Raw genomic sequence first — 23770 nt, 5'->3', positions numbered from 1 at the left:
GAGTAGTCTGCTCCCAACAAAAATAAATAAGTCAATACACAATGTTAATAAAATACAATTAGACAGAATGTTATAACAAATACAACAAAGTTCGTAGAGGTTTGTTTTTTGTTGTTTGTTTTTTTTTGTTTTTTTTTTTTTTTAAATAGCGTTGTATAGTACATTCCCAACATACCAAAGAAAAATAGTGCAGGTTTATTTTTTACATCGCTTGCTCAGGCTCTGTGGGTTGGAGGGTTTTCTTGCTCTCATCGATTTTTTTTTTTTTTTTTTTTTTTTTATTTTAAAAAATACTATTTTGCTTTTCAAGTGACCAAACAGCCGCACCAACTGACGTGCTGCCGAGCCCTTCCAGCAGCCGGGCGCGGGCCTGTGGAGCCGGGGGACACAGCCAGAAATACAGATGTGCTCAGCCTGCGGCCGAGGAGCGCCCCCGGCGCGGGGGCAGCGGGCGGATCGGAGCCCTGTCCTGCTGTAACTCCCACTGGTGTTATTTTAGCAGCGTCAGGCGCAAAGGGGGTTTCCTTCCCCACAGCCTCCTCCCAGCACCTTCCTCAGAACTGAGTGGGCTCCTCTTCTCACTTCCGCTTCGTGACCGTGATGCTCCTGCGCCCAGAGGACACACGCGCCTCCCTGACGGCATCAGGCTACACCAGCCCCGGGCGACTTCTGGTTTGGCTTTATTTTACCCTCCCCATAAATTTTTAGACCGTTTTAAGGAAAGGCTTGGCTAGTGAGCTGAGAAGCACTTGGTGTGAGGTTGGTTGTTTTTTTTTCCTTTTTGGACTATTATTTACCATTTTTAGTTCACTGCAATCGTAAAGAAAGATCTAAGCAGCGATGGTGTTTCTAGAACTAAATCTACCTTTTTCCTGGGCAAGTACCGCTCAGCTCCTGAGGGCCCCAGGGCAGCGCTTGCCTCCTGCAAAGGGCCGGAGTGCGCGCTGCGGGGTACTAACGAGCAGAGTCACTAAAGTAAATACCTCCTATCGCTATTTGAATCTTCGAACATAATAATTTTATTCCCTACACCTCTTTTTTGCTAAAATCTGATTTTTGAAAGCTCACGTGAGCTGATCTAATTCATGTAAACTTCTCTGAGGGACCTGCTCTGGCTGAAGCTGTCCCTGCCCAGGGCAGGGCTTGGATGAGATGGCCTTCAAAGGCCCCTTCAACCCAAACTACTCTGTGATTCTGTGAAAAGCACACAGAGTTGTTTTCTCTATGGAAACAAAGCTGCGCAACCCTGTCTGCTCTGAAGGATCAAAAAAAAAACCCCAAAACCCAGAAAAATTCAGATTGAAACTTTTTTTTTTTGGTACTCAGGTTCTAATGGCAAAGGGCAGAATCCTTTGGAATACTTGACGTGCTTAAAAGTAAGTCCCTAGGCTTTCTAGGAGCACAGGTCACGAGTATCCACGGAATCTGCAGCCAAGCCCACGAGCAAAAGCCCGCTCCCTCCCTCCCTGACACAGAGCCACACTTTCATTAGAAACAACGCGCGCCCTGGGAGGGAGGGCTGGGCAGACGTGGTGACTTCATCGGCGTGAGGAAGGGCCAGGGCAGCCTCTGCGGCACCCAGCTGACCCTCCCGCCCCTCTGCTCTCTCTGCAGGATGGGGGAAATGGATGCTGCTACTGAAAGCATGCAGCCAAGCAGGAAAAGAAGTGGCAGAGAACTTCCACAGGGCGTAGGGACAGCCCTGCAAACCAGCACAGGCTGCAGCAAAGGGCACGGGATCCCCTGCAACAATCTCAAATGGTTCATCTGGCAAGTGCTGATACTGCTAGAGCAGAGAGCACCTGGTGAATGTTTGCAGGATCTCAAGGAAAGTCCTCCCGGAGTGCTCTGCAGCGCGGGTAGGTGTGCAGTGAGTAATCCGGAGGAGGCAAAGCTCTGCTGTGTCTGCTCTGGAACGTGGGAGCTGAAGTTCACGGCACTCCTCAGAGACGCAGAGAGCGTGGGAGCTGCTAACGTGAGCAGGGAACCTGCTCCTGTGTGCTAAACTCATTACCCTGAACTACGTTAGGCAGATCTTGTCATCTGGGAATGTTTGCAGAGTAAGTTTGCAAAGTAAAAGGCAGGCATATCTGTGGCATGCGTGGGCCATGAGGCTCAACAGCGTGCGCGAGTCAGCGAAGGCCAACCGATGGTTTTAGCTAGCGGTGCCAGATCTTCACTGCTCATCTTAACCATGTTATTTAGTTTAAGGCTGGTAACCTTATTTACTTTAATTGCTGCTAAATACAAATGCAAATGTTTTAGCAACAGGCACTCACACGCATTCTCTTGCATGTTCAGGACACAGACGATGAGTCCACCAACGTGCTGCTCCCAGGACCCAGTTCAATGCTGCAACACCCGAGTGAGTATCGGATCTGGCCTCACCTCCATGGAAGGCTCTGGCAGAGCACACAACGGGCACTCGGACTTTAAAGGTGCAGTAAGTCAAAATATAAATGTTCTAGTATGCCAAATTCCCCCTTTTTAGTATCTCAAGTATGTAGATAGATGGTCTTCTAGAGGGGGAAGTAAGAGAATGCAAAAAGATTTTGTCTAGAAATACAAAGTGAGTGTACCAAGGACTATCAAACACAAACCTTGTCTGCTGAAGGAAAAGTTCTGGTTTTAAAAGTCTGTTACAAATCTCTTCAATATTTATTACATTACATGGAAGATGCAATTAAAACACCATCTTGAAGTTACAGTGCAAGAAATGCTCCGTCCGCTAGCTCACAAGAAGGCCCACAATGACAGTCTGTTCGTTATCACTTATTTTCGATCAGCGTCTGCACTTTGTAGACAAGGTCTCTCGCTATCCTCAGAATTTCCTCGGCGTTATGATGCTCTGCCATTTCTAAAAGACACGGACAAACATGCTTAACTGTCAGCGGCAGGAACTTTTCTGCCCCAGCACTGATATGCATGTAGCATTAGCACTAATTAATTAGCGTATCATTAGCAGCAATCCAAAAGCATTGCAGGGGGTTAGGTTTGTAGAATTAAAGACAGATTAAGTGGGTGAATCCCTTAGTGCTGGCATCAAGATCTCATCCTTCTGGTGTCAGTTTTGCTGCAGAAATCCCAGATCAGACCTCGACAGACCTGAATCCTCAGTTCCGCAATAAACGTTTCATTCAGCTTCGGCATTTGGGGCTTCTGCAACAGCTGGCTGAAAGCCACAGCATTGATAATTTAGTAAATTACTGTGATTACCCAAAATTGTTTCCAAACTTCTTAAGATATCCTAACAGGGAGCACTTGTTTAGGACTAACTTGCATTCTGCAGCCGGGAAGAGACCTAGCTTGCTTTGGCAGAATACATTTTGCTCTGGCAGCATCTATGGACCACTACGGTAAGCAATCAACCGTGGAAATGGTTTGGGATGTCTTGCGTGAGCGGTTGCTTAAATGTTTCAGCCTCAGCAGGGTCAAACACTAAGCAGAAATGACTCTGGCAATCTTAAAACCTGCGAGAGACTTTTGCAAAAAATTAAACCAAGGGCAAAGAGTCACCGCGGCAAATGTTTTTAACAGAAAATGTGAAACTTGCTCTGTGGTAAAAACTACCACTGACACTGAAAAAGCTACGGTCTTCTGTGGCCCACACAGCTCTTAAAACACTGTTGTTTGTGTGTGCCGAGTCAGAGCTTTAAGAAGCATGTGAAAATCTGGGCTCTTCGTTTACATGAAGGCGTAAGAGATTCAGAGCCTAAAATGACCAGGGGCTTGCCACAGCAGCAAGAACGCTGCACAGCTGCAGACAGTCTGCGTAAGGGAGAAGGAGCGAACTCTCCTTGTTTTTATCAAAACGGCTCTCTTAAAAAAGTTTCTTACCATTAAAAAACTTGATGATATCAGTGAAGTCCATGTTGTTATCACGGATAATCTCTCGATAAACTTCCACAAGTGCTAAGGCAATGAAAAGGACAAAATGTTCTGAAGAGATGTGCTTTGCTGCCCAAATAACTTCCCACACTGTAAATACATCCTCGTACAACAATTCTGAATGGGAATAAACATTACAAGAGCGTCTGATTATTCAAATTGACCATCTCCCCCTCTCTAACTAATGTCTGACAGGCCTTACGTGGACATAAATAGTACTCGCTGACTCCTCCTTTGCCTCTCCCCCAGCCAACTCCTCTCACTTACTTGTGCAAGTATGGCAACAGAACTGAGTTTAAAGGAAAATCAAGAATGAACGTAGGTGTGGTGGAGCACACAACCCCAGGACGATCCCCAGGCTGCAGTAACCGTGTGGCAGCAGCACAGGCAGGCCCGTTTGTTCTAGGTGGGGCTACCTGACAGGCTGCAAATCTGAATGTGTGTCCAGAGCCCCCTTCATCCAGGTCTTTGCAGTGGACCTATTGGTGCTAAAGCTCTGCTATTGGTAATTGGCAACAATTAATTGTAGGGTGGATGTGTCTAAGCTAGGTCTACACATGCCACTATTCAGATATGGCCCATGGAAGCTTCGTCATCTTGCACCATAAAGGCTCATCTTCTGCCCACTCTGTGACAGTGAGGTCCATGGGAGTGGGATGTGGGGGACAGGAGATTCTCCGTGAAGGAGAGGGGTTACTGTTAAGAGTCACAGATCCTCCCCCCTCACTGTCAGATAGCTGCTCATAACAAATAGCTGATGGATGAGTATCATCTCCCTCTATCACCTTTATGCTTTAGCATATTTCAGAGGGATGTCTTTTTTTCATTCTTTGCGGATCAGTCTGTAACTCAAAGGAGCCACTGACTTGCCTGATAGCAAGATGGGTCTCTGGATTATCAGCAATTGCTTCTGCTAGAGGGGGGGTGGGTGGGTGTTCTCGTGCAGGGATCCTGAGATCCTGGTGCGCTCCCACTGTATATAAAGTACCTCACTCAGCAAAGTACAACAGCTCTTGAGCTATTGCTGAGCTGCTCCTTGTTGTCAAATGGACTGGAAAGGCGGTTATCAAAGCTTACAAAGCAGTGTGATCAACTTGGGATCACCTTCTTGAGCAAAGGGGCATTTGCACAACTCTAAGCTATAGGCACAGAACATTATTACCTCTTTTAAAGTCAAGCAGGAACCAGCGATAGCAGAAGTAAAAGTGAGTGTAATCTCCATTCTGGTGCATCAATTCAAAAAGCTCTGAGTCTAGAATCTAAAATGCAAAATATCAGCTGTCAGAATCTTGTCTGAAAGTAGCCAAGACCAAAGGTGTTGGGAGTCCGGTTAAGACTTCCATGCTGCTCTTTATCACCCCATGCTGTGGTTAGTCAGAGGAGCTGCTTAGCACAGATACATCCTTTTACCAGGTGTTTGCAAAATGCCTGTGATGTGGGTGCCCTGACACAGACTGATGAGGTGCAGAGTTACTGCTGTGCAGGTATGAGGTGACAACAGTCCATCTACACCGTGATTTTTAAAGGTGCAAGCAGTAAGTTACAGATCCTACTGATTTTCAACAAGTGGCAAATTTTCATCTTCTCACCCAACTCTACTCTTAGATTGTAACATAAGAGCTGGGGTACAAGGACCATTTACCTGGGAAACAGAACAAAGAGAGACTTTCTCATCCCAAGTTTGTAGTTCTGATGAGCAGTGGCACAGTTCCACACTGCAACATCTAAGCTCTCTGGAACTGAACGACCACTTGCCAAAAGTCTGAGAGATGTCTTAAACGTGTAAGTACATCTATAGTCATTCCTCACAGATGTCATCCCAAGGGCTGCTGGACAGGCAGTGTGGCATCCTCTGACAGTCTTGCTACTCAGCAGAAACACTGCTGCCGTGTCTGTGTGCTGCCTGCTGGCCATCTTCTTTGTTGACTGACCTCTGTTTTCATGACTTTTTAACATGTCACCTATCAAACCAAATAATGGCTTATCCTGATAGTTTTCACCCTTCTTTATGCTAACCTCACTCAGGTGCCTGGTGCTTTCTGGAGTGCAATGGCTAGGCCTTAAATCTGTCCCAAAAAAAGCCCCTTCAGCAAGCATTCTGTGTGAATACAAATATAGCTATGGTCTATTTAAACCTGTAAGAAATTAAGTTAGTGCCACAAATATCAACATTTTCTCTTCCAAAAAGCAGTAGAGTCTAGATCTTACTGCTATTTCTCATGGACTTCAGTTGGAGCTGGACAGAGCCATAACTGGGAGTCAGTATACTGTGCGGCTGGTGTGCTGGAGATAGAAGTTTGGAGGGTTTGTTTTGTTTGTCAAATTAAAACAAATTGACCTGCTCTAATACACACTCTTCATTGTCACAGCAAATTCTGTCCCCTGAGAAGCTGGAAATCAATTTGGGGCTGCAAAACAATTCTTATCCACCCCAGCGGATGGGAACTAGGAACCCAAGTCATTGGAGTTCCGCCCTTCACTGTGGTATCAAGCTAGTTCTGAGCCTCTGGCACAGCCTTACCTTCTTTCAAAGAAGATTAAAAGAAGACTCACTTGGATTAGGGACCGCATGTTGGCAAAGTGTGTGTCCATAGCACCTCCATTGGGGAAGTTCTGGCTCATCCTCTTCATCAGGTGGCTGAAGCAGCTGTAAGCCAGTTGATCTGCAGATATAATGCAGAATGATCAGTGTTGCTATTTGTGTGACTTCCTTGAACCAAAATAACATACTGCTGGACAAGGGAAAAACAGGGGTTTCCCTCTGTTGTTCCCTAACCCCATCACCAGCATTTAGATGAAACACAAGGCAGTACCTGACTCTGGACCATTTTTACTAGTTAAGTTTCAAAAGAACCCAGCTTGCAGTTGAGTTTTCACCTTCAGCAACTGCAGAAACACAGCTGCTTTGAAAATTTAGTAAAATTTGATCTCAAAGTCAGTGAGCGAACAAGGAATCCCCAAGATACTAATGGCAGCCCTTTCAACAACAGCCACACGTAGAGAAAATACAAATCAGGAGCTGCAGGTTTGATTTTCCTGGTGAGCTAGCCCTGGTTAATGCATACAACTTCTGAAACAGCATTTCTAAAGAAAGACCTCCCTAAAGATACCAACGTGTTCCAAAAGAAAACCCTTCCTACCATTGTCAAGTATAACCATCAAAGGAGCCAGGAGGTCACACATGCCTTGAACATAACCAACTTCTAGGTGCTCCCAAACATAACTGCAGAAAGAAGAACACACAAGAGATAATAGGATTAAAAATCCTCTTGCTGCATGGTGGCCTCAGAAATTTGTCTTACACCTCAAATACAACTCCTTTTGGCAGCTTTTAATTGTCTTGTTCTAGAGTGCTGTAAAAGGTAAAGCTGGAAGTCCAGAGAACTACAACAATTTAAATCTTCCAACACACTGGTATAAAATGACGAGTATTTCTGCTGGCTTTTTTCAAGGTAATTCCTAAAGGCTTTATAAACAATCCACGATGGGGACAGAGCAGCATGTGAGACAGGGATCTCTCTTGTAATATGACTCTTAGTGTAGGCTCTTCGTGTGTGTGAAAGGGTAAAAGAACATGATCAATTGTTTACTTACAGGATGAATTAGCTAATACCAAACTTGTCTCTTCCTGTTCCTCAAAAGCTAAATATTGTATTGAAGTCTAATTTGATTATTCGAGATCAAATCTTAAGCAGCTGTTGAATGTGTGTGTCTCAGAACTTTTTGACACTTCACATTCCAGAGTATTTCACAGCCCTGTGTTGTTTGCTGCTTGTCTAGGGAGGACCAAACCTTACACGCACGGCTTGCATATCAATAGTTTGTGAAAAAACAACTAACAAAAGCATAACAGTCTATGGAAAAAAGCCCAGATTTTTAAAAGGTACCTGTTTTTTTGGCTTTTGTTTTCTTTTTTCCCCTAAGTGGAATCTTGGTATCTTTTCCGAGTGTTAAAGCCTACGACACTTTATGCTTTTAAGTGTGTTTAGTTTAATAGCCTTCATGCCAATTTGCATTCCTAAAAGCGAAAGCTAGCTTTCTATTGATTCCAGCTGGTCTCGGTGGTCTAAGATGCTGTTTTGATTTTGTTTTGATTTGAAGATGTGGTCTTCCTGCCTACTTAGTAGGTGTCCCTCAACACTGTATCTGGGCCCCTCCACAATTCTTGTCATCTTTATAGCACGCCATTAGAGCACAGGTGTATTATCCTCATAAGTAGGAAGCCAAAGCTAATAGTACATTTAACGAATAGTTCAAGGTGACTGACAGGCTCAGCCTCTTGAGGTAGAAAGAGAATTTTCTCAAGCGTGCATTCCAAACTTGGACCGCCTATCATACCCACGCTCTCTAACCTACCTGTTCCTCCTCCTTGCAATTTTTTTTAAGTTCATTAGTGAGAATTTTTATACAGACTATTATTTTCATATTATTATAGTTTATGGGTTATGACAGAAATGTGAAAAGTAGTTCAGTTTACAAGTTGTATTACCTGCACATGACATTTCGGAGTTTCTCCAGGTTATCGGCAGTAAAATACCAGTAATTCCGATCACATCTCTGGACATCTTTATCAATTCTGTGCAAATTTAAGGCAACAGTGTCCAATAACTCTATCTAGAAGAGAAAAGTTTTGGTTAGATCTGCTTAGTTTAGAGAATTTCCAGGACTTGGTGCAGATTCGCTCTGAGAATCAACAAACCAGTAGTACAGTTATACTTTGGGCATATGAGAGCATCAAAATACTCAATTACTGTCAAAACCCCCAGGTAAAATGCATACACTTTCACTGGTAAATGTTCCAAGCCTGTCCTGTTTCCAAAGGTTCTAGTTGAACAACTTCAGCAGAGAGAGAGAGGCAAAAACTGAACTACTGATCTGTTGACAGCAACACCAAGAGAGATGGTAGAGCCTTAAATCTAGATTTAGGCCGTGGTTCAATTTGATTAAATGTGTAGTTTAGCTTGAATTAAATGACACTGAAATCTTACAAGTGGTGTGTCGTCCACCTACTACACCTCCCCCCAGACCCTGAAAATTTTTATCTGCTAGAACTGTACCAAATTCTTTTCCTTGCCCTCCCGCTCAAAAAGAGACCCAGATTTTTCTTGATGTCTTATTTCCAATACAGCTCAAAATCCAGATGAAAAGATGTGGATGCAAAAATCCTCCATTATCATCCCACCACCTGTAGTTCTAGTTTGGGATTGTCTCATTAAATGCCATCTGAAAAAGAACAAGTCTTTGCTAGAAGAGCAATGCTGTGCAGAGAGATGACGATACTGATGTTGTGACCTACTGTGTAGGATGCAGCGCAGACAGAAGCAACATCCATTAAATAATCCACCTGGGAACACAGCTGCTCTTCTGATACAGAATCCTGAGACTGCAGCACAACTGACTTGGCTTTCTGCAGATGTGGCGTATCTGGATCAGTCCTTTCCGAGTCAGCACTAGCTTCTTCTTCAGCCCCATCTTCGAAAGAGACACTCTGCCCGTCATCGATACTGGACAGGATGCCTGAGGCCACAGAGTAGTTCCTCGAGGATGGCAGCCCAGAGTCAGGGGAGTCAAACTCCACAGATTGTGGCTCTACAGCAGCGACTGCTGCTGGCATGTCGGCAGACACCACGGTGAAAGAGGGGTCGTCCGGACCCTTTGGGGTTGAGTCTGTTTCATCTACAGATATGAAGACCTTAGGGGTGGGCAGGGGAGAGAAGATTCGGGTAAAGCAAGGGAAAACAGAGAAGCAAGAAACATTCATCTAGCAAACAAACCTCCATCCACAAGAGAGAAATGACTATGTTACTTCAGTGAACAAGATCACTGATTAATCGAGCTTCCCTGCATGCAAATAGTTGAGAGCTCCTCACTCAGTCTTTATACTGAGACTGTAAGTTTAAAAATAATATCAATTCATGATCTCATATCCATTTCCTATGACCATGTCTCCCCCTTTGAGAATCTTCAATTAGAAATACCTTGGAAAGCAGTAAAGCTTCCCTATCTGCAACACCAACACTAAAAACATCTGGAGACACTTTCGGCACACAATTGCCATCTCTCCTGTCCAACAATGTGAAAAGAAACCCCTTTCTTGCTTGTCTGAGTTACAGAGAGGTTAATTCAGTCTGCCTTTCTTCTGCTTTGCATCTTATCTTAGACTGACAAAGATCCCCTCTCCCAAAATAAAATCACACCCAACCTGTCAATCAGGGACATGACAGAATCAAAAATGTGCTTAAACAGTAGTGATCTTTTGCTCTACGCTGGATTTAAATAACGGACCCACAAATAAGAGATCTAGAAAGCTATTTCTCTACCGAGAGAAGGATCCTCTATAGCATGTGAATCTTAAAGCGCCTTAGGCAGGTCCTGCTCAAGAACAGCTACAAACTACCCTAAATACAGACCCGCCCTTAGCTCCCTTTTGGAGGCACCACAGTTTCCAATTCTGTACAGGATTCAGGTAGCTCCGGAGAGATGGAGCTGTGCTAACTCAAGTCTCTGCTCCCCTGGGCTGTCCCTCTGCCAATGCCAAGCCTCCCGCACTGCCAACACCACGTGGGTGGGTGGGAGGGAAGGGAGTACCTACATCGTTGCTGATGGTGGAGTCCCTGTGAATCAGTCGCTGGACGTGGCTGTCGATGCTGCTGCCCGACGAGAACTTTGCCAGCGTGGCAGAATGTGATTCTTTCTCTCGCTGCTTTACAATGACCTCGCAGGCTTTCCACTCAGCCATGACCTTCTGATACCGGAGAGCAATGTCTTCATCCACCTGCAGACAGACAGACAGATCCTGAAATGCTAGTCCTCCTTGAAAGAGAGCATTAAAATGAGTGGAAGCCAGAAGAGGGAGGTCTAAAGAAGCGTAATATCTCAAACCGAAAGCCTGAAGGATCCTGAAGGCCTCTTGCTAGAGTGCACATCACTGTGCCTGGAAAGCACAATGACTGGAGCAGTAAAAAGTTGTGTGTTTACTGCAGGGAATGAACTATCACTGTAGACACCAGAAAAGATTCATCTAAGCATGCGTATACACTATCAACAGTGCTTCGACATTGTTCAGGGAAGAACAAAAGATGCCACTGGCTTTCATGCGAAGCTTCACATAGAAGTCAGATACAATCTGATGGCGCACTTGCTGTCTCTAACAGGATTATTCCTGATTTCATTACACCTCCTCCCCAACTCCCCTATTCCAACTCTAACATAGCCCTTGCAATGAATTCCAGGTCACAGGTTTATAGACACCAGCCTGCACAGAGTTAGATGCTGGAAGAGCCTCCCGAGCAGCAGAAATCTCAGCTCACAGTCCAGTCTTGTGGCTGCACTGCGCATGGCCAGATCCAACCACCCTGGTTCCCATAGTAATAAAACAGATTTTTGCCACTGCTGGCTGCCTCCGTTGACAGGCAGACACAGAAACCCCCCCTTGGGCTATTAAGGGACATGTAGTAATTTTACTCCTCTGTCATTTGTCAAGAGCTGAAGAGAAACTGCACTTGTGAGTTGGCTTCAGGCTCTGGACTCTCCTGGCTGGAGTTGCTACCAGAGCACTCATGCTAAGAGCTGCAGGCTGTTTGTCACTTGAGGTAGCCTGAGGTAGCTGTCAAGTCATAAATCATAAAATACAACAGTTAGTGGAAGGCTGGAGGACAGCCATGTTTGGGAGTGCCCCAGATACCAATGGATGACTGCAAAAATATCATCAGAAGGCAAAGATGATAAATCACCCGCCATGACTTCAGTTAAGGACACGATAAGTTTCCTATATACACAAATGTTATGACTGTTTTCATGTCATTCATTTAATAGACTCCTACATTGAATGGTAAGCTTTAGATTCCAACAGCACATTTCTTTGAGGAGCCAGTTACTACTGTTATTTACTACTGCTGTTGAGTAGCTCATTAGAATTCCAGATAAGGTTTGGAGCACCCCTGTGTTAGTATGGTACAAACTCAGGGAAAAAAAATTCCTATAGGAGGCTGCATTCTGCAGATCAGATCTTTTATACCTTGCCATGTATATTTATGAATTTACTGTAATTCCTATTATACAAATAGACTCAAGTACTGTCTCTTCTTGCAGAATCTCATATGTTCTAGCTGTATACGTGCATGTGCCCTTTGAAGCTGGGGCTGGAATCCAAGAGTTGTGGCTCCAGCTCTAAAAACTAAATCTCTGTGTCCTTTTTTCAGTTCCAGATGTACCTTCTTTTTCTACACAAGGATCATAAATCTGATGGTTCACATACCTGCGGGGAACAGAGACAGCAAAATGCGATCTATGCAAGAAATCTCCAATATCCTATACTTCTTGAAAATTTGAGGTTAAAAAGTAAAAAAGAATAATGAACGGAGCTGCAAATGTAATAAATTCACACTGCATGTAGAAGTGCTGCCATTTAGCCAGATCTCTGCTGCTGAAGCTCTGCACCAAATTCATGGAAGTGTTTGGAAGGGCTGTCCCTTTTTCACGAAGACAATACAAGCTATGGAACCAGTCCACGTGGTGCTCTAGAAGGACTTCTCAAACTTGTGCTGTATGCAAAAAAGAGATGATTGAACAAGTCCCCTTGGAGAACAGACGTACTTTCCAGCAGGACTACGACAATGTGTCAGCCTGGCTGGATAATCTGGATTTATTTCTCTTCTGAGGCAGTTTGCCTGGCCTTCAGGAGATAAGGCAACCAGCAGGACTTATTGCCCTCGGTGGTTTCTGAGGTTCTTCGTCTTCTTCCGATGCTGATGTCATGGGAGGGCAGGAATTTGCCTCAGCAGTGCTCAGTGGAACATTCTTCTTGTACGCACTATAGCTGGAAAATCTAAACATAAATACCTACAAAGATGACTGGATTCAGGGTGACGAATCTGGATCACGACCCAATTTGAACAGTTAAGGGGTCTGTTTCTCCATCCGTGTTCAAAACTGGTTTATAAAGAATAGTGTGAGGAAAAACAAGTCAAATTGCTGTAGCAATTTTTAGTAAGAAGAAAGCTGCTTATAAAGAGCCCACTGTTTGCAAGATAGCTACTTTTTCCATTGTAAGGCTCTAGGTGAGGCCACCCTTCTGATCTGCAGGTGGTCACAGGGATATAAAATGTCCCCTGGAATATAAAATAATTGGGAGTTGGCAAATGCCAAATGTTTTGGTAGGTAAGCCACTCCTTATCCATTTAATCTAGAACAGGATCAGCTACTGCATAAGTCCTACCTCCCTGGTAATAACACTAACAGAAAAGCAGATTAATGTGTTAATTATATTCCAGGGCAAACCTTATTACTGTTCTAGACAGTTAGCAAACATTTGGGTGATTCTTAAAAAAAGCAATGTTAAAAGCAATGTTTTACCAACATACAAATCCAGTCCTTGCCCATAGGGCAGTGTCCCACCATAGCCCTGTGGCTCTGTGAAGGAGAACATCCCTTTCCTCAACAGTCAAGGAGTAAGACCAGCAGCAGCACTGGGGTCTGCGATGGCAGACTGGTGTTCCACGACATACGAGCCCAATGGCTGCAGGAGACCTTTACGATGGTGGCAGTACCTGATCTGCCCAACACAGCAAGCCTACACTTACGTTCTTGCTCTGCACATGGACCGGCTCCACAGCTGCATTATGGTACAAACTTGGGTCTATTAGGCATCGCCTGAGGGTACTGTATTGGCTTTGGCTCTGTACTGTGATGAAAATCCACACCGCATCCATAAGGTCAGCTCCATCGGATCAGAGAGAGGGGTGTAGCCTGGCAGACACTTACGGGAAGCGTATAGGATTAAGGAACTGGACTGTTGCTGTATTTTTCTCAGCACTCTGGCTTAGGACCACATGCAGTTTCTGTTCAGTAACCGTAGCTGAGGGAAGGCACGGCAGTGTGCTGTTTTGTCCAGCTTTATCTGTTTGTTACCAGCCTGGTTTATTATCGAGGCACTTGCTTAGTAATGACAACAAATGAAAGCACTCAGCAAAGTAAAAAGTTGGTATTGCTATAAAGAGATTAGCAAAGGGAGATAGTATAACTAAGAGAGGGGCAAATTGTGGTTTCATTAATGGAAACTATATACTTAATGCCAACTTTCAGACTGCAAAATAAGGCTGTGACATAACCCAGGCAATTACTCACTGATCAATTGTTAGCAGTGGCATGGGAGATATTAAGAGGAATAATGTCTCATCTGAAATTGCACCCTGTGTTTTAGAGAGGTACATCTTATTTAAGTCTAGCAAAAGCATAATGAACTTACAAACCAAACCTTCCTCTGGGTATTTTTAGCCTCTAGACAGCAACTCCAAGTGCACTTCAGAAGGTACATCTGGGCTGTTCACAGCTCCAATAGAAGTCCACACATGCAGATGCAGTATCATGTAGATAAAGCAGTTATTTCAAAAAGCATTTTGAAGTATAACTCAGCTAACACACCATATAAAAGAGGCATGACTCAAATTACTATCCAAATGTCAAATGTCCCCCCATTTTATAAGTGACAAATTTGTGAAAACAGGATTTGCTCAGGGCAAGTGCATGTCACAGGCACAGGTTTCCTGACTTCAATAAAGAACTCCCAACGAGGATGATCAGAGGGCTGGAGCACCTCTCCTGTGAGGACAGACTGAGAGAGTTGGGGTTGTTCAGTCTGGAGAAAAGAAGGCTCCGAGGAGACCTTATAGTGGCCTACCAGTATCTTAAGGGGGCCTACAAGAAAGCTGGGGAGGGACTTTTTAGGGTGTCGGGTCATGGTAGGACCAGAGGGAATGGATTAAAACTAGAGATGCGTCAATTCAGACTGGATATTAGGAAGAAGTTCTTCACCATGAGGGTGGTGAGACCCTGGAACAGGTTGCCCAGAGAGGTGGTGGATGCCCCATCCCTGGAAGTTTTTAAGGCCAGGCTGGACGGGGCTCTGAGTAAGCTGATCTAGTGGGAGATGACCCTGCCCATGGCAGGGGGGTTGGAACTAGATGATCTTTAAGGTTCCCTCCAACCCTAACAATTCTATGATTTTCAGACACAATAACATGATATCATAATCCCTCTACTAACACGTGTTACTCATGCTTTCAGTAGCATTTTTCCCTTAGGAATATTAAACAATAATAAAGACTAACACTTGCTATTCATAAAACAAAACCTATTCTACAGATGTAATTCAGCTCCCCAGAAAGCTGCGCTTACCTTATCCATTTCCTTTTTGGCCATGCCGAATTTATAGTGACCTAACAAGAATGGCCATACTTCCTTTCGAATCTCATGCTGCACCCCGCCGTAGTAAACTCTTCTTAGTAATTCCAGTTCCTTGTAATTCTACAGCAGTCAGAAGAAAGAGGTATTGCAGGTAATACACCTTTATTTTCCTCTGGCACGCGCATAATACCAAGTGTAAAGACAGTGAAATGCGCACACAGCACTAAATAAATTTTGCAACTTGATTCAAGCCTTCAGGGCCCTAACTCAAATCCAGTCTAATGTAAGTTGTCATGCCTCCCAGGAAAATAATCTAACTTTTAATAGACTAGAGTCATCATAAGATCGGTTGCTTTCATGTTAATTGATATCTTTGCCATCATCAGAGAAGCAAAGAATAAAAGAGACCGTAAGAATCGACTCACTCTCACTAGAAATGAGTGATCCTGTGAAAACACCTTTAATACTTCCTGGGGTCTGTTCTAAGGGACACCGTGCTCAGCGCAGCAGTGTGTGGGAGCCAGGGTAATGATCATCAAGGCATTCTGATACTTACCTTCTTGTCCTTCTGATACTTGCTCCAGACCTCTTTAGTCAGCCCCCCTGCAGCACTGGATGGTTTGTCGGGGGGGATGATGGTGTGGTTCACGAGGGCAGACAGATGCGTTCGCACCGTTGACAAGTGGCGGCAGTAGGCAAGCCCTGTGGTGGGGGCAGGAGGTAAACTTCCATAAATGCAGCCCCTCTTTGAAGATGAAGCTGTGACATTTTAAACCCGCCACTAATAACCTGTATGAACTAAACTTGCATTGTATTGTATAATGAAGAATTGCAACAGAGCCAAAGATTAAATAAATCTTACATAGACTAATAAAATACAAGTAGGGTATTACTCTGCAATGTAAAACTACATTCTGTCTTCACTACGCATCAGTTTGCCCACTGCTATATGCAAAAGCCACAAATAATGGAATTATGAAGCTATGACACTTGAGTAACATCCACCCTACTGCCCCAACGTGATCTGACTCACAACAATAAATTTGGGGTTGGGCTGCTTTCTAAACAAACAGCCCATGTTTTTTAGATGAGCATATGGATGGATACCGCTAGGGCTGGATATAAGAAGCTTCACTTACATCCATAAAAGGCTCTGGAAACTATTTGCCTCTTCATGCTGTCACACAACATCTTTAATGGAGTTCTGTGGAGACACGTTAACAGGAGCATGATAGGTGATGAGGGCAGAGAGCATCATCAATTTTACGGTGATCCCTATGACCTACATGTAGCAGTTCTTTCTCGGCACCAAAATTTATTTAGCTAAAGGACAACAATAACGACAAATTACACTTTTTAAAGCCTTTTCACCAGCAGCATTTTGGCCCCCAAAAAATGCACCTGGCACATTTAGCTGTAACTGCTGCGGGTGCATTGTAAAGGTTCTTGTCAAATTAGATGAATTGTTGCCCTACATTGCAATTGTTAATGACTTGTTGAAGAAAACGCTTCCAGAGCTGAAATACATTAAACTAGACAAAAGAACCAGATGCAATTTTTCCATCAAAATGTGACTTGAGAGTAGTTTAACAGGGGAGTTTTAATAAACCAAATATCTTGCCGTATAACTCCAACTTTTTATGTCAGAAACTACTAGAAAATTGTTAGTCTTTGTCTCTGGTGCTGCAACCAATAAAACCTTCCTGCTTTTAACTGTGGCATGCACAAAGTCTCCAGGAAAGCTCTCTGCACCACTTGCTCACCTGTCATGGATGCAGTTGCAGCAGGTGGGTATGTCATAGGGTGAGCTGCCCGTTGAACAGGAGACACAGGAGGAGCCTTGGCTGCAGTGTTCCAGCTGCCACGACAGCAAGTTTGCCCCAAAGCCTTGCATCTCGATCATTTCGCTGGTGTCTAGGAAAAAAACAAACAGAACAGCACGCCATCAACCTCTTTTCTTCTTTCCCCCTCTTCCTTCTGTGCATCCTGATGGCATCATGCTTTACTTCTCAGCAGGCTCTGAACCTTGATTCCAAACAGGGGGGAGCACCATCCTAGTGACCTCAGCAATGCTGCTCTCAGCACACCTAAACAGCTGCATGCTGTGCACGGTCACTTCCCGTGAAGTCAAATCCCTTCACCATTTCCCCCTTTCTTACCCACGCATATTCCAGTTCGTGTTTCAAGAGAACAGAGAAAAGGGTGCTGCAGTAACAAAACTGGTTCTTGTGTAATGCTACAGTAATGTTAGTCATGGCCAGAAGAGGTCATCTAACCTGACCTTCTATTTAATTCAGGTCTCAGAATTCCATTTTGCAGTTCCTGGAATCAGCCACGTAACTGCTAGTCCAGCTAGAGTGAAGGTTTCAGCATAAAAGAAATTAAGACAAAGTGATTCAGTTGTTTTCAGAAGATGCTTCTTTCCGCCTCAAAACCAGATCCTAAAATATTTAGCGCAGAAGGATAGTTCAAGTCCTGCTAACGTCAATACTGTGTTTATAAAAGTAGGATACTCTGCAGGAAAATGTGATCCAACAGTACAGTGCAGCTTCTTGAGTTATCCCTGCTCCACCAAACCTCTTTGCCTTTTTAACCACCTTCAGGAAGGCAACCCCAAAAAATCCCCAGCTGCCTTCAGAAAGCTTGGCTTCAGCTCTTCAACTTTCCCAGCTGGCATTTGAGCTCGTGGGTATTTTGTTTTTAATAAATAACTGGCCTTTCAGCTCACCCATGATTAAAATTAAGGCAAATGCTATAATACTGTATGTCACTAAATTAACATTTGTAAGCAAAATCCAGTCCCCTGGGCCGTGCTTTTAAAACATACATTTGTTGGGTGGTGGTAGGGGCAATTCCAAACCATCTCATGCATTTTAAATCAAGGTAGCATAAAGCATTTTAGTAGTGCCTATTAGAAAGTGGGCATAGGTGAGGAAGGAGTGGAGTAAAAACATTTGTTAACAGAAAAAGCACAGGCTCATGCGGAAGCAGTCATGTGTGTTTCATTTCACAAAACAAAGTGTGATGCAAAAATGCTCTTCACCTTAATTCTTCAGGAAGGAGCTGAATGACCCAGTATTTATTACAGTTTCGTATTGGGTTCAAATAAAAACCATTGGACAAACATTTTTAGATCGTTATTTTTTGCCTCCCCTCTACGGACAAGAAAAGTGGGTTTTTCAGTTTTAGGTTTTTATTTTATTTTTTAGAGAAACAAGAAAAGAACCCCACAGAACCTAACGATTCAGATGAAAGGTACCTGAATTAGTGAAGAATTAGAGTGAACAGCATCTTTTATTTAATTGTAGTGGTGTTATCTGTAACTTCAGCTACATGCAAAAGTCAAGCATGTTGCAAAATGTAAAAGCAAATGGCTAGCAAACCTGCTACAACAGTGTTGTCATTATTTACAAGGGAAGCTGCTGGACAGACAACAGCCAATCCAGTCTAGTTCAGCAGGAATCACTACCCAAACAGCAGGCATATTGCTAACTCTACCATCACCTTCAGGATTAAGTAAGCAAAAGCAGCTGACAGTCATTCTGGTGGGATAACTTAAAAATTCCATCACCTGACGGAAGACTAAATTGTGTTTCTTATGGTTTAGGTCACAGTGTTAGCCTCTTAACGTGTGTATGTGGCAGTGTTAGACCTTCTTCCTTTCCATTATCACTCATATCCAGACGTGATCAGTTAAGGCACACAGAGACTTCCTGAAACAGTATCTTTTTTCAAGGGGAACACGGTATTTTTGGGGTTTCTTTCCATCCGTACGTTCCAAGAACCCTTTACTAACTTGGGCTGGGCTTTATCAGTTTCTAGGGGCTACTACCTTGGGGTAAGTGTGTGGGCAGCCTAGACGAAATGAGAAGGATCTCCTTGAACACATGTTCATATCCCATTAACAGAACTTAAGCACTATAGAGAGATGCAGGGCAATTATTGTCTCCTAAAGTCACTCCCATCAGACCAGGGCTAACGCCCATTTGGAACTAAAGTCATTGCTCCGCTATTTAAAGGTACAAGTGTCTTATCTGGAGTCAAGATACATTGTGTTTTTCTTAGGAAATAGAAATACCAGAAAAAGCACGTTCATGCTAATGCAATGAATGAAAAATATAGACAACGGCCAAACTCGCAAGCAGTTGCTCTCCTTCCTGCTTCCTCTGCAGATGTCAAACTTCTGACGGCTACTTTACGGCCTGATAACAGAGAAGATTCTGTTCTTGCTGATACACGCCAGTTACTAGGAAGAGGCGGAGGCTGTTCTGATTCTAACAGGAGCATGCCAGATTTGGCACATGCACTCAAGAGGTATCAAGGCCAAAAGTCTGGAGGTATTGAAGCTGTGCAGTAACTGACAAACCCGGGGGGAAGAGATTTCACATGAACTAGTGGAAGGGCCTCGACACAACCTGCCTGTCTTCTGAACAACTGCAAGCCTTGAATCCAAGCTGTGCAGGAGGAGGTTGGCCTGGGGGATGGATTATATTGTACACCCTTCGGCTTCCTCCTTTGAGGATGCGAGGACTCTCCAGAACTACACTACTGGATCACATTTGCTAGATACATTTCGTGAGACTACCAACTTAATACATCTGTTATGAATTGCTTTAAGAAAAGCATTAGATGACAGATTTTTGGAGGGTGGGGAGTCTTGCAGCCGATGATCTGAAACCCACCAAGCCTACGAATGCAAGAATGGAATGAAAGCACCCAACTAGAGAAAGTTTTCGCATGTTCATACAATCTTCTCTGCACACTTCTGCTCCCCTGTAGAGGTACCCAAAGTGTGGGAGCATGGCAGCATGCATACTTGAACCATCCCTGGGCTGAAATTGTAACTCACTACACTGCTGCCCTATTTGTCTACACAGGCACACTTCATTTCTAACTGCCCAGCACATCACTGCTGTAACGGTTCACCTCTGATCCTTCCTGCACAAGGCTGCCCTCCCCAGTATGTTACGCTGTACAAGACTAACTCATGGAGGGAGAATACAAAGACCTGTTATGCTCCCTCCTTCTCTCGTGAGAATATGCTCTAGTATCCAGCTTTTACGAAGGTGGGGCAGGAAGCCTCTGGAAGGAGAGAAGGTTTGTCTGTTCAGCAGCACACATGCTCCAAGGAGAGGGAAGATGCTGTTGTATCCACTTCCCACAGGTTGTGAGCATATTCCCAGCCTCTGCACCGTCAACTTCATCTCCAGGTCTCAGGGCGTGAGTGAAATGTTTTTCCCTGTAATAATGCCAACACTGTTGTATGCATCGGTGGAACGAGCTGCAATAGAGCTCTGGGACACAGGGGGAGGAGGATAAAAACCTTTCATCCTATTAGGAGCTGTGAGGTTCCGAGAGCAGATCATTGATAGCATTGCGTGTAGCTTATCTTCCTCCTCCTCATCATCGTCAACAGAGGCAGAGCGGCTGGCAGCTAAGTGGTGGTAGTTAATAGTTACTGCTCAAAGAAAATAGTGAAAGAGGAGCATAAGAAGAGAGAACTCGACTCTGCGGGAAAGCTCAAAAGGACATGTTCAGCAAAGACAAAGGACTTGAATCCTGCCCTCTTCTTGAAGGCACAAGCTCCTGTAAATGGATATGAAAGATGAGTTTCTTACAGAAAAAAAGCATGCTCTACCAACACAGGCCAGCTTTTGATTGTTCCCAGAGCACACACGTCACATCATGGCAATGGAGAAAGGTCCCAGTGCCAGCCTGCAGTGGGTGAGTATGCTTTTTAGCAAAACTCCACAGGAATCCTGGGCTCCAACTAGCTTCTCTCCTTCACCATGCCCTTATCAATGCTGTGGCCTCTTCCACTCTGAAACCTGTGCCAGATGCATCTGGACAGCAAATATTCTGCTCCCCAGCTCTGTCTGGCGCCGCAGACAGGCAAAGTACAGGCCTCCTCCCAAGGAAGCCTGAGGCAGGAGCCAGCTCTCTGTCCTGCACTTAGCAGGCAGGTCTGTGCTGAATGTGCCCACAGAATCTGCTGTCCCCTTGACTCAGGCAAAGGCAGAACATGCTTTTGCTGGTGAGTGCATGGACTTACCTGTGCAAATCCAGAAGCCCTAGTAAAGCATGGCCACCACTGTGGTTCGGTCCCCTGGGGTAAGGAGGGTTCAGCTGAGATTTCTGCTTTTTCAGCTGCAGTAAGTCCCAATATGAGCAGTAAATCCAAATCCCCTGTAAACTTTAGGGTCTGATCTTCCTGGGAAATTCTTGCTTCTTTGCCAAGGGGAATAAAACCGAACACGCTGTTTGAGAACTAGCTCAAATACCTTCTTGCATGTAAGGAATTTGTATTCACTGATGACATGAGGTGGTTTGGTGCTTGGGAATTCATTTCTTTTCATTGGAAGGGCCTTTATTTATCCATTGTTAAGTTCTTGCTTCCAAACCAGGAAAACTTAGCCCAGGGAGTTCTTGGGGTACTTTAAGAGTTGGGTTTATGTGTTTTTTTTTAACTAATAACAACATTATGAGCAAGCAATGTAGCCAATAAAAATATCCTCACTTTGGGAGCAAAACTGCTCTTGCCTAGTCAAGCAATCTTTTTACTTTTATTCTCAGTTTGCAAGCCCAGGGGAGTATTTTGAAAACTTCCTCTGCAAAACGCAGAGTAAATATAAATAAGATTCCCCACCTCAACTCCATTTCCACTAAGATAACAAGTTTCACTGCATTAAGGAAACCTACAGTAAGCTGTACCTGTTGATCACAATTATCACACGCTGAAGTTCTGTGATAGCGTGGGGTTTTTCCACAACACAACCCTGGCTTGTCTGTTACCTTCAGTTACTTCCCAGGGTATTACTTCAAGGTTTTCTTAGGTTTTTGTTTTGGTTTAGGTTTTTTGTTTGTGTTTTTTTGTTTGTTTGGTTTTTTTAACAAAGCAGAACAAAGGGACTTACTGTTATCATGCTTGTGTCCTGGATAGATAATTCTGAACACATAATCTGTAGAAGTGTCTTCAGCTGGCATCTCCTCTAGGTCCACTGATTTGTTGCTGTTCCGTTTTCGAAGCTTTGGAAATACCTTGCCCTAGAGAAAATAATGGTTCCATACATTCAGCTGCGAATAACTAATAGAGCACAACAAAGTAAGTACTTCAGACCTTTGGCATCTTAAATCTTAAAATGAAACTTTCAATGGTGGGAGGAGGTGAGGGAGAAAATAACAGTAGAATCATATAAAGTAGATGCTTTAGGGGTAGTTAACACAACTTTTCTGCGTACTTAAACCACAGCTTTTTCTTGTAATCCATAGGAATTGGTCACCCAGCTTCTTCAATAATCCAAGCCGCTGACAGCAAGTATGTCCCAGTCCATTTGAGTCTTGGTCCCTCACGTTTGGGTTCAGATTTTGATACAATAGAAGATTCCAGTTCATTGCTCAATGGGGTAATGAAGGTATGAACAATTTTTATAGACTATCTGTGTAAGAATCAAATTGGACTAAATGGAGTTATTTTGCCTTCCAGTTTACTATAAAACAGCTGGAAATCAATGCCCAGACTCAGTGGAGCAGGATGCTGGTTGAACGTGAAGATCAGCCCTACAAGTGGCTCATCAGAAAAGGCAGTACCTTGCCCTGTTGGGACCAAAGTGGTGGCTCCAGCTGACCACGAGGCAGAAGACCGTTTTCCAGACAGGAAAGAAATGCGAGGAGGTGACCTCCTTGGGGGAAGTGCAGCGGAGGTCTCTGAGTTCCATCCTGACTCACCAAGACTAATGTCCATCTGCTTTCTGCTGCAAAGGAGGACAAGGGGAGTCCACACTGTTACACCGGAACGTCTCTTTTTTGCTCTTACCTTATAAATGAATTTTATTCATGATCATCTCTAAGTAGATAAATAAACCTCTGTAAGTCACAATGCAATCTAGGGATGATCTCAGTCCTTTAGTCCTAAAGAAGCTCAAAATACAAGCAAACTATGACATGCAGAAACATTTAAAGTGATTCTGAACACTAATAAATAATAAAGGAATAACTAAATTAAGTCTCTGGTGTATGGCATAACTTGACAAAGGACACACAATTTAGAATGAAGAACAACCCAATGGATATAAACAGAGACTGTCAGCTTCATTCTTGTGAGAATTAGCAAATCACATTCCCTGTTGTAAATTTTTCTCATCTAACTTCACTGTCACTAGAAATTTTTGCACAAATAAGGTAAACCACCCTGGGCTCTGGATACTCTTTTAAGCATAATAATCTGCTTCTTGTACAATTTTCAAAAGAATATAGGTGAATTAGGTTCTTAATTTCCTTTTCCAACGCTGAATGAATGAGGCATCTAGAGACACCTGGGTAAAGGCGGGTGTCTAAGAGCAGGATGTGTTCACAGCATGGCTGTGCCAGTTCCAGTCTGGCAGCCAGGTGCCGTGGCAGCACCGCCACGCGTCTGTCATTTTGTGCAAACAACAAAAATCATGTTGTGTATATGTATGCCTGGCACCTGATACTGAAACAGCTCTCTCAGTGAAGAGCAACAAAGGCCGTCATGTTTCACGTCTGTCGTTTAATTCCCCTTTTGCTACGGTACTGCCACAAAGCAGAGTAGTGATGCACCTGAGCAGTCAGTGAATCCTGGAGAGGCACAAAGCGTCCCAGGGAGGCTGATGGAAGGGAGGCAAATGGACCTGAACTGATGTTGCAATTGTCATCCTTTACCAGCCAGGATTCTAGATTT

The 23770-nt window shown here is 44.0% G+C and overlaps 1 protein-coding gene across 18 annotated transcripts in view; it reads right to left on the bottom strand.

Moving 5' to 3' along the window:
• Nucleotides 1-251: 251 nt before the first annotated feature.
• Nucleotides 252-23770, bottom strand: part of SGSM2 (small G protein signaling modulator 2) — a 61096-nt gene continuing 37577 nt past the window's right edge. Inside the window, exons 10-24 of one of the 18 annotated variants that reach the window (XM_074593950.1) lie at nucleotides 22660-22820; nucleotides 21987-22116; nucleotides 20396-20530; nucleotides 16836-16986; nucleotides 16212-16276; nucleotides 15629-15774; nucleotides 15064-15192; nucleotides 10481-10663; nucleotides 9185-9580; nucleotides 8378-8502; nucleotides 7029-7111; nucleotides 6442-6551; nucleotides 5051-5147; nucleotides 3838-4005; nucleotides 252-2857 (exon numbers count right to left, since the gene is read on the bottom strand). In XM_074593950.1, the coding sequence (XP_074450051.1) occupies nucleotides 2769-2857; nucleotides 3838-4005; nucleotides 5051-5147; nucleotides 6442-6551; nucleotides 7029-7111; nucleotides 8378-8502; nucleotides 9185-9580; nucleotides 10481-10663; nucleotides 15064-15192; nucleotides 15629-15774; nucleotides 16212-16276; nucleotides 16836-16986; nucleotides 20396-20530; nucleotides 21987-22116; nucleotides 22660-22820 (2168 nt within the window). In that variant the 3' untranslated portion in view covers nucleotides 252-2768. Of the gene's footprint in view, nucleotides 3173-3837; nucleotides 4006-5050; nucleotides 5148-6441; nucleotides 6552-7028; nucleotides 7112-8377; nucleotides 8503-9184; nucleotides 9581-10480; nucleotides 10664-15063; nucleotides 15193-15628; nucleotides 15775-16211; nucleotides 16277-16835; nucleotides 16987-20395; nucleotides 20531-21986; nucleotides 22117-22659; nucleotides 22824-23770 lie in introns of all 18 variants that reach the window. The other 17 variants (XM_074593949.1, XM_074593953.1, XM_074593955.1 and 14 more) reach the window with 17 other exon arrangements.

This window comes from Larus michahellis, chromosome 7, assembly GCF_964199755.1.
Source record: "Larus michahellis chromosome 7, bLarMic1.1, whole genome shotgun sequence".
Lineage (NCBI taxonomy): Eukaryota > Metazoa > Chordata > Aves > Charadriiformes > Laridae > Larus > Larus michahellis.
The sequence above is the reverse complement of the archived record's forward strand: the minus strand, read 5'-3'. Positions and strand labels throughout refer to the sequence as shown.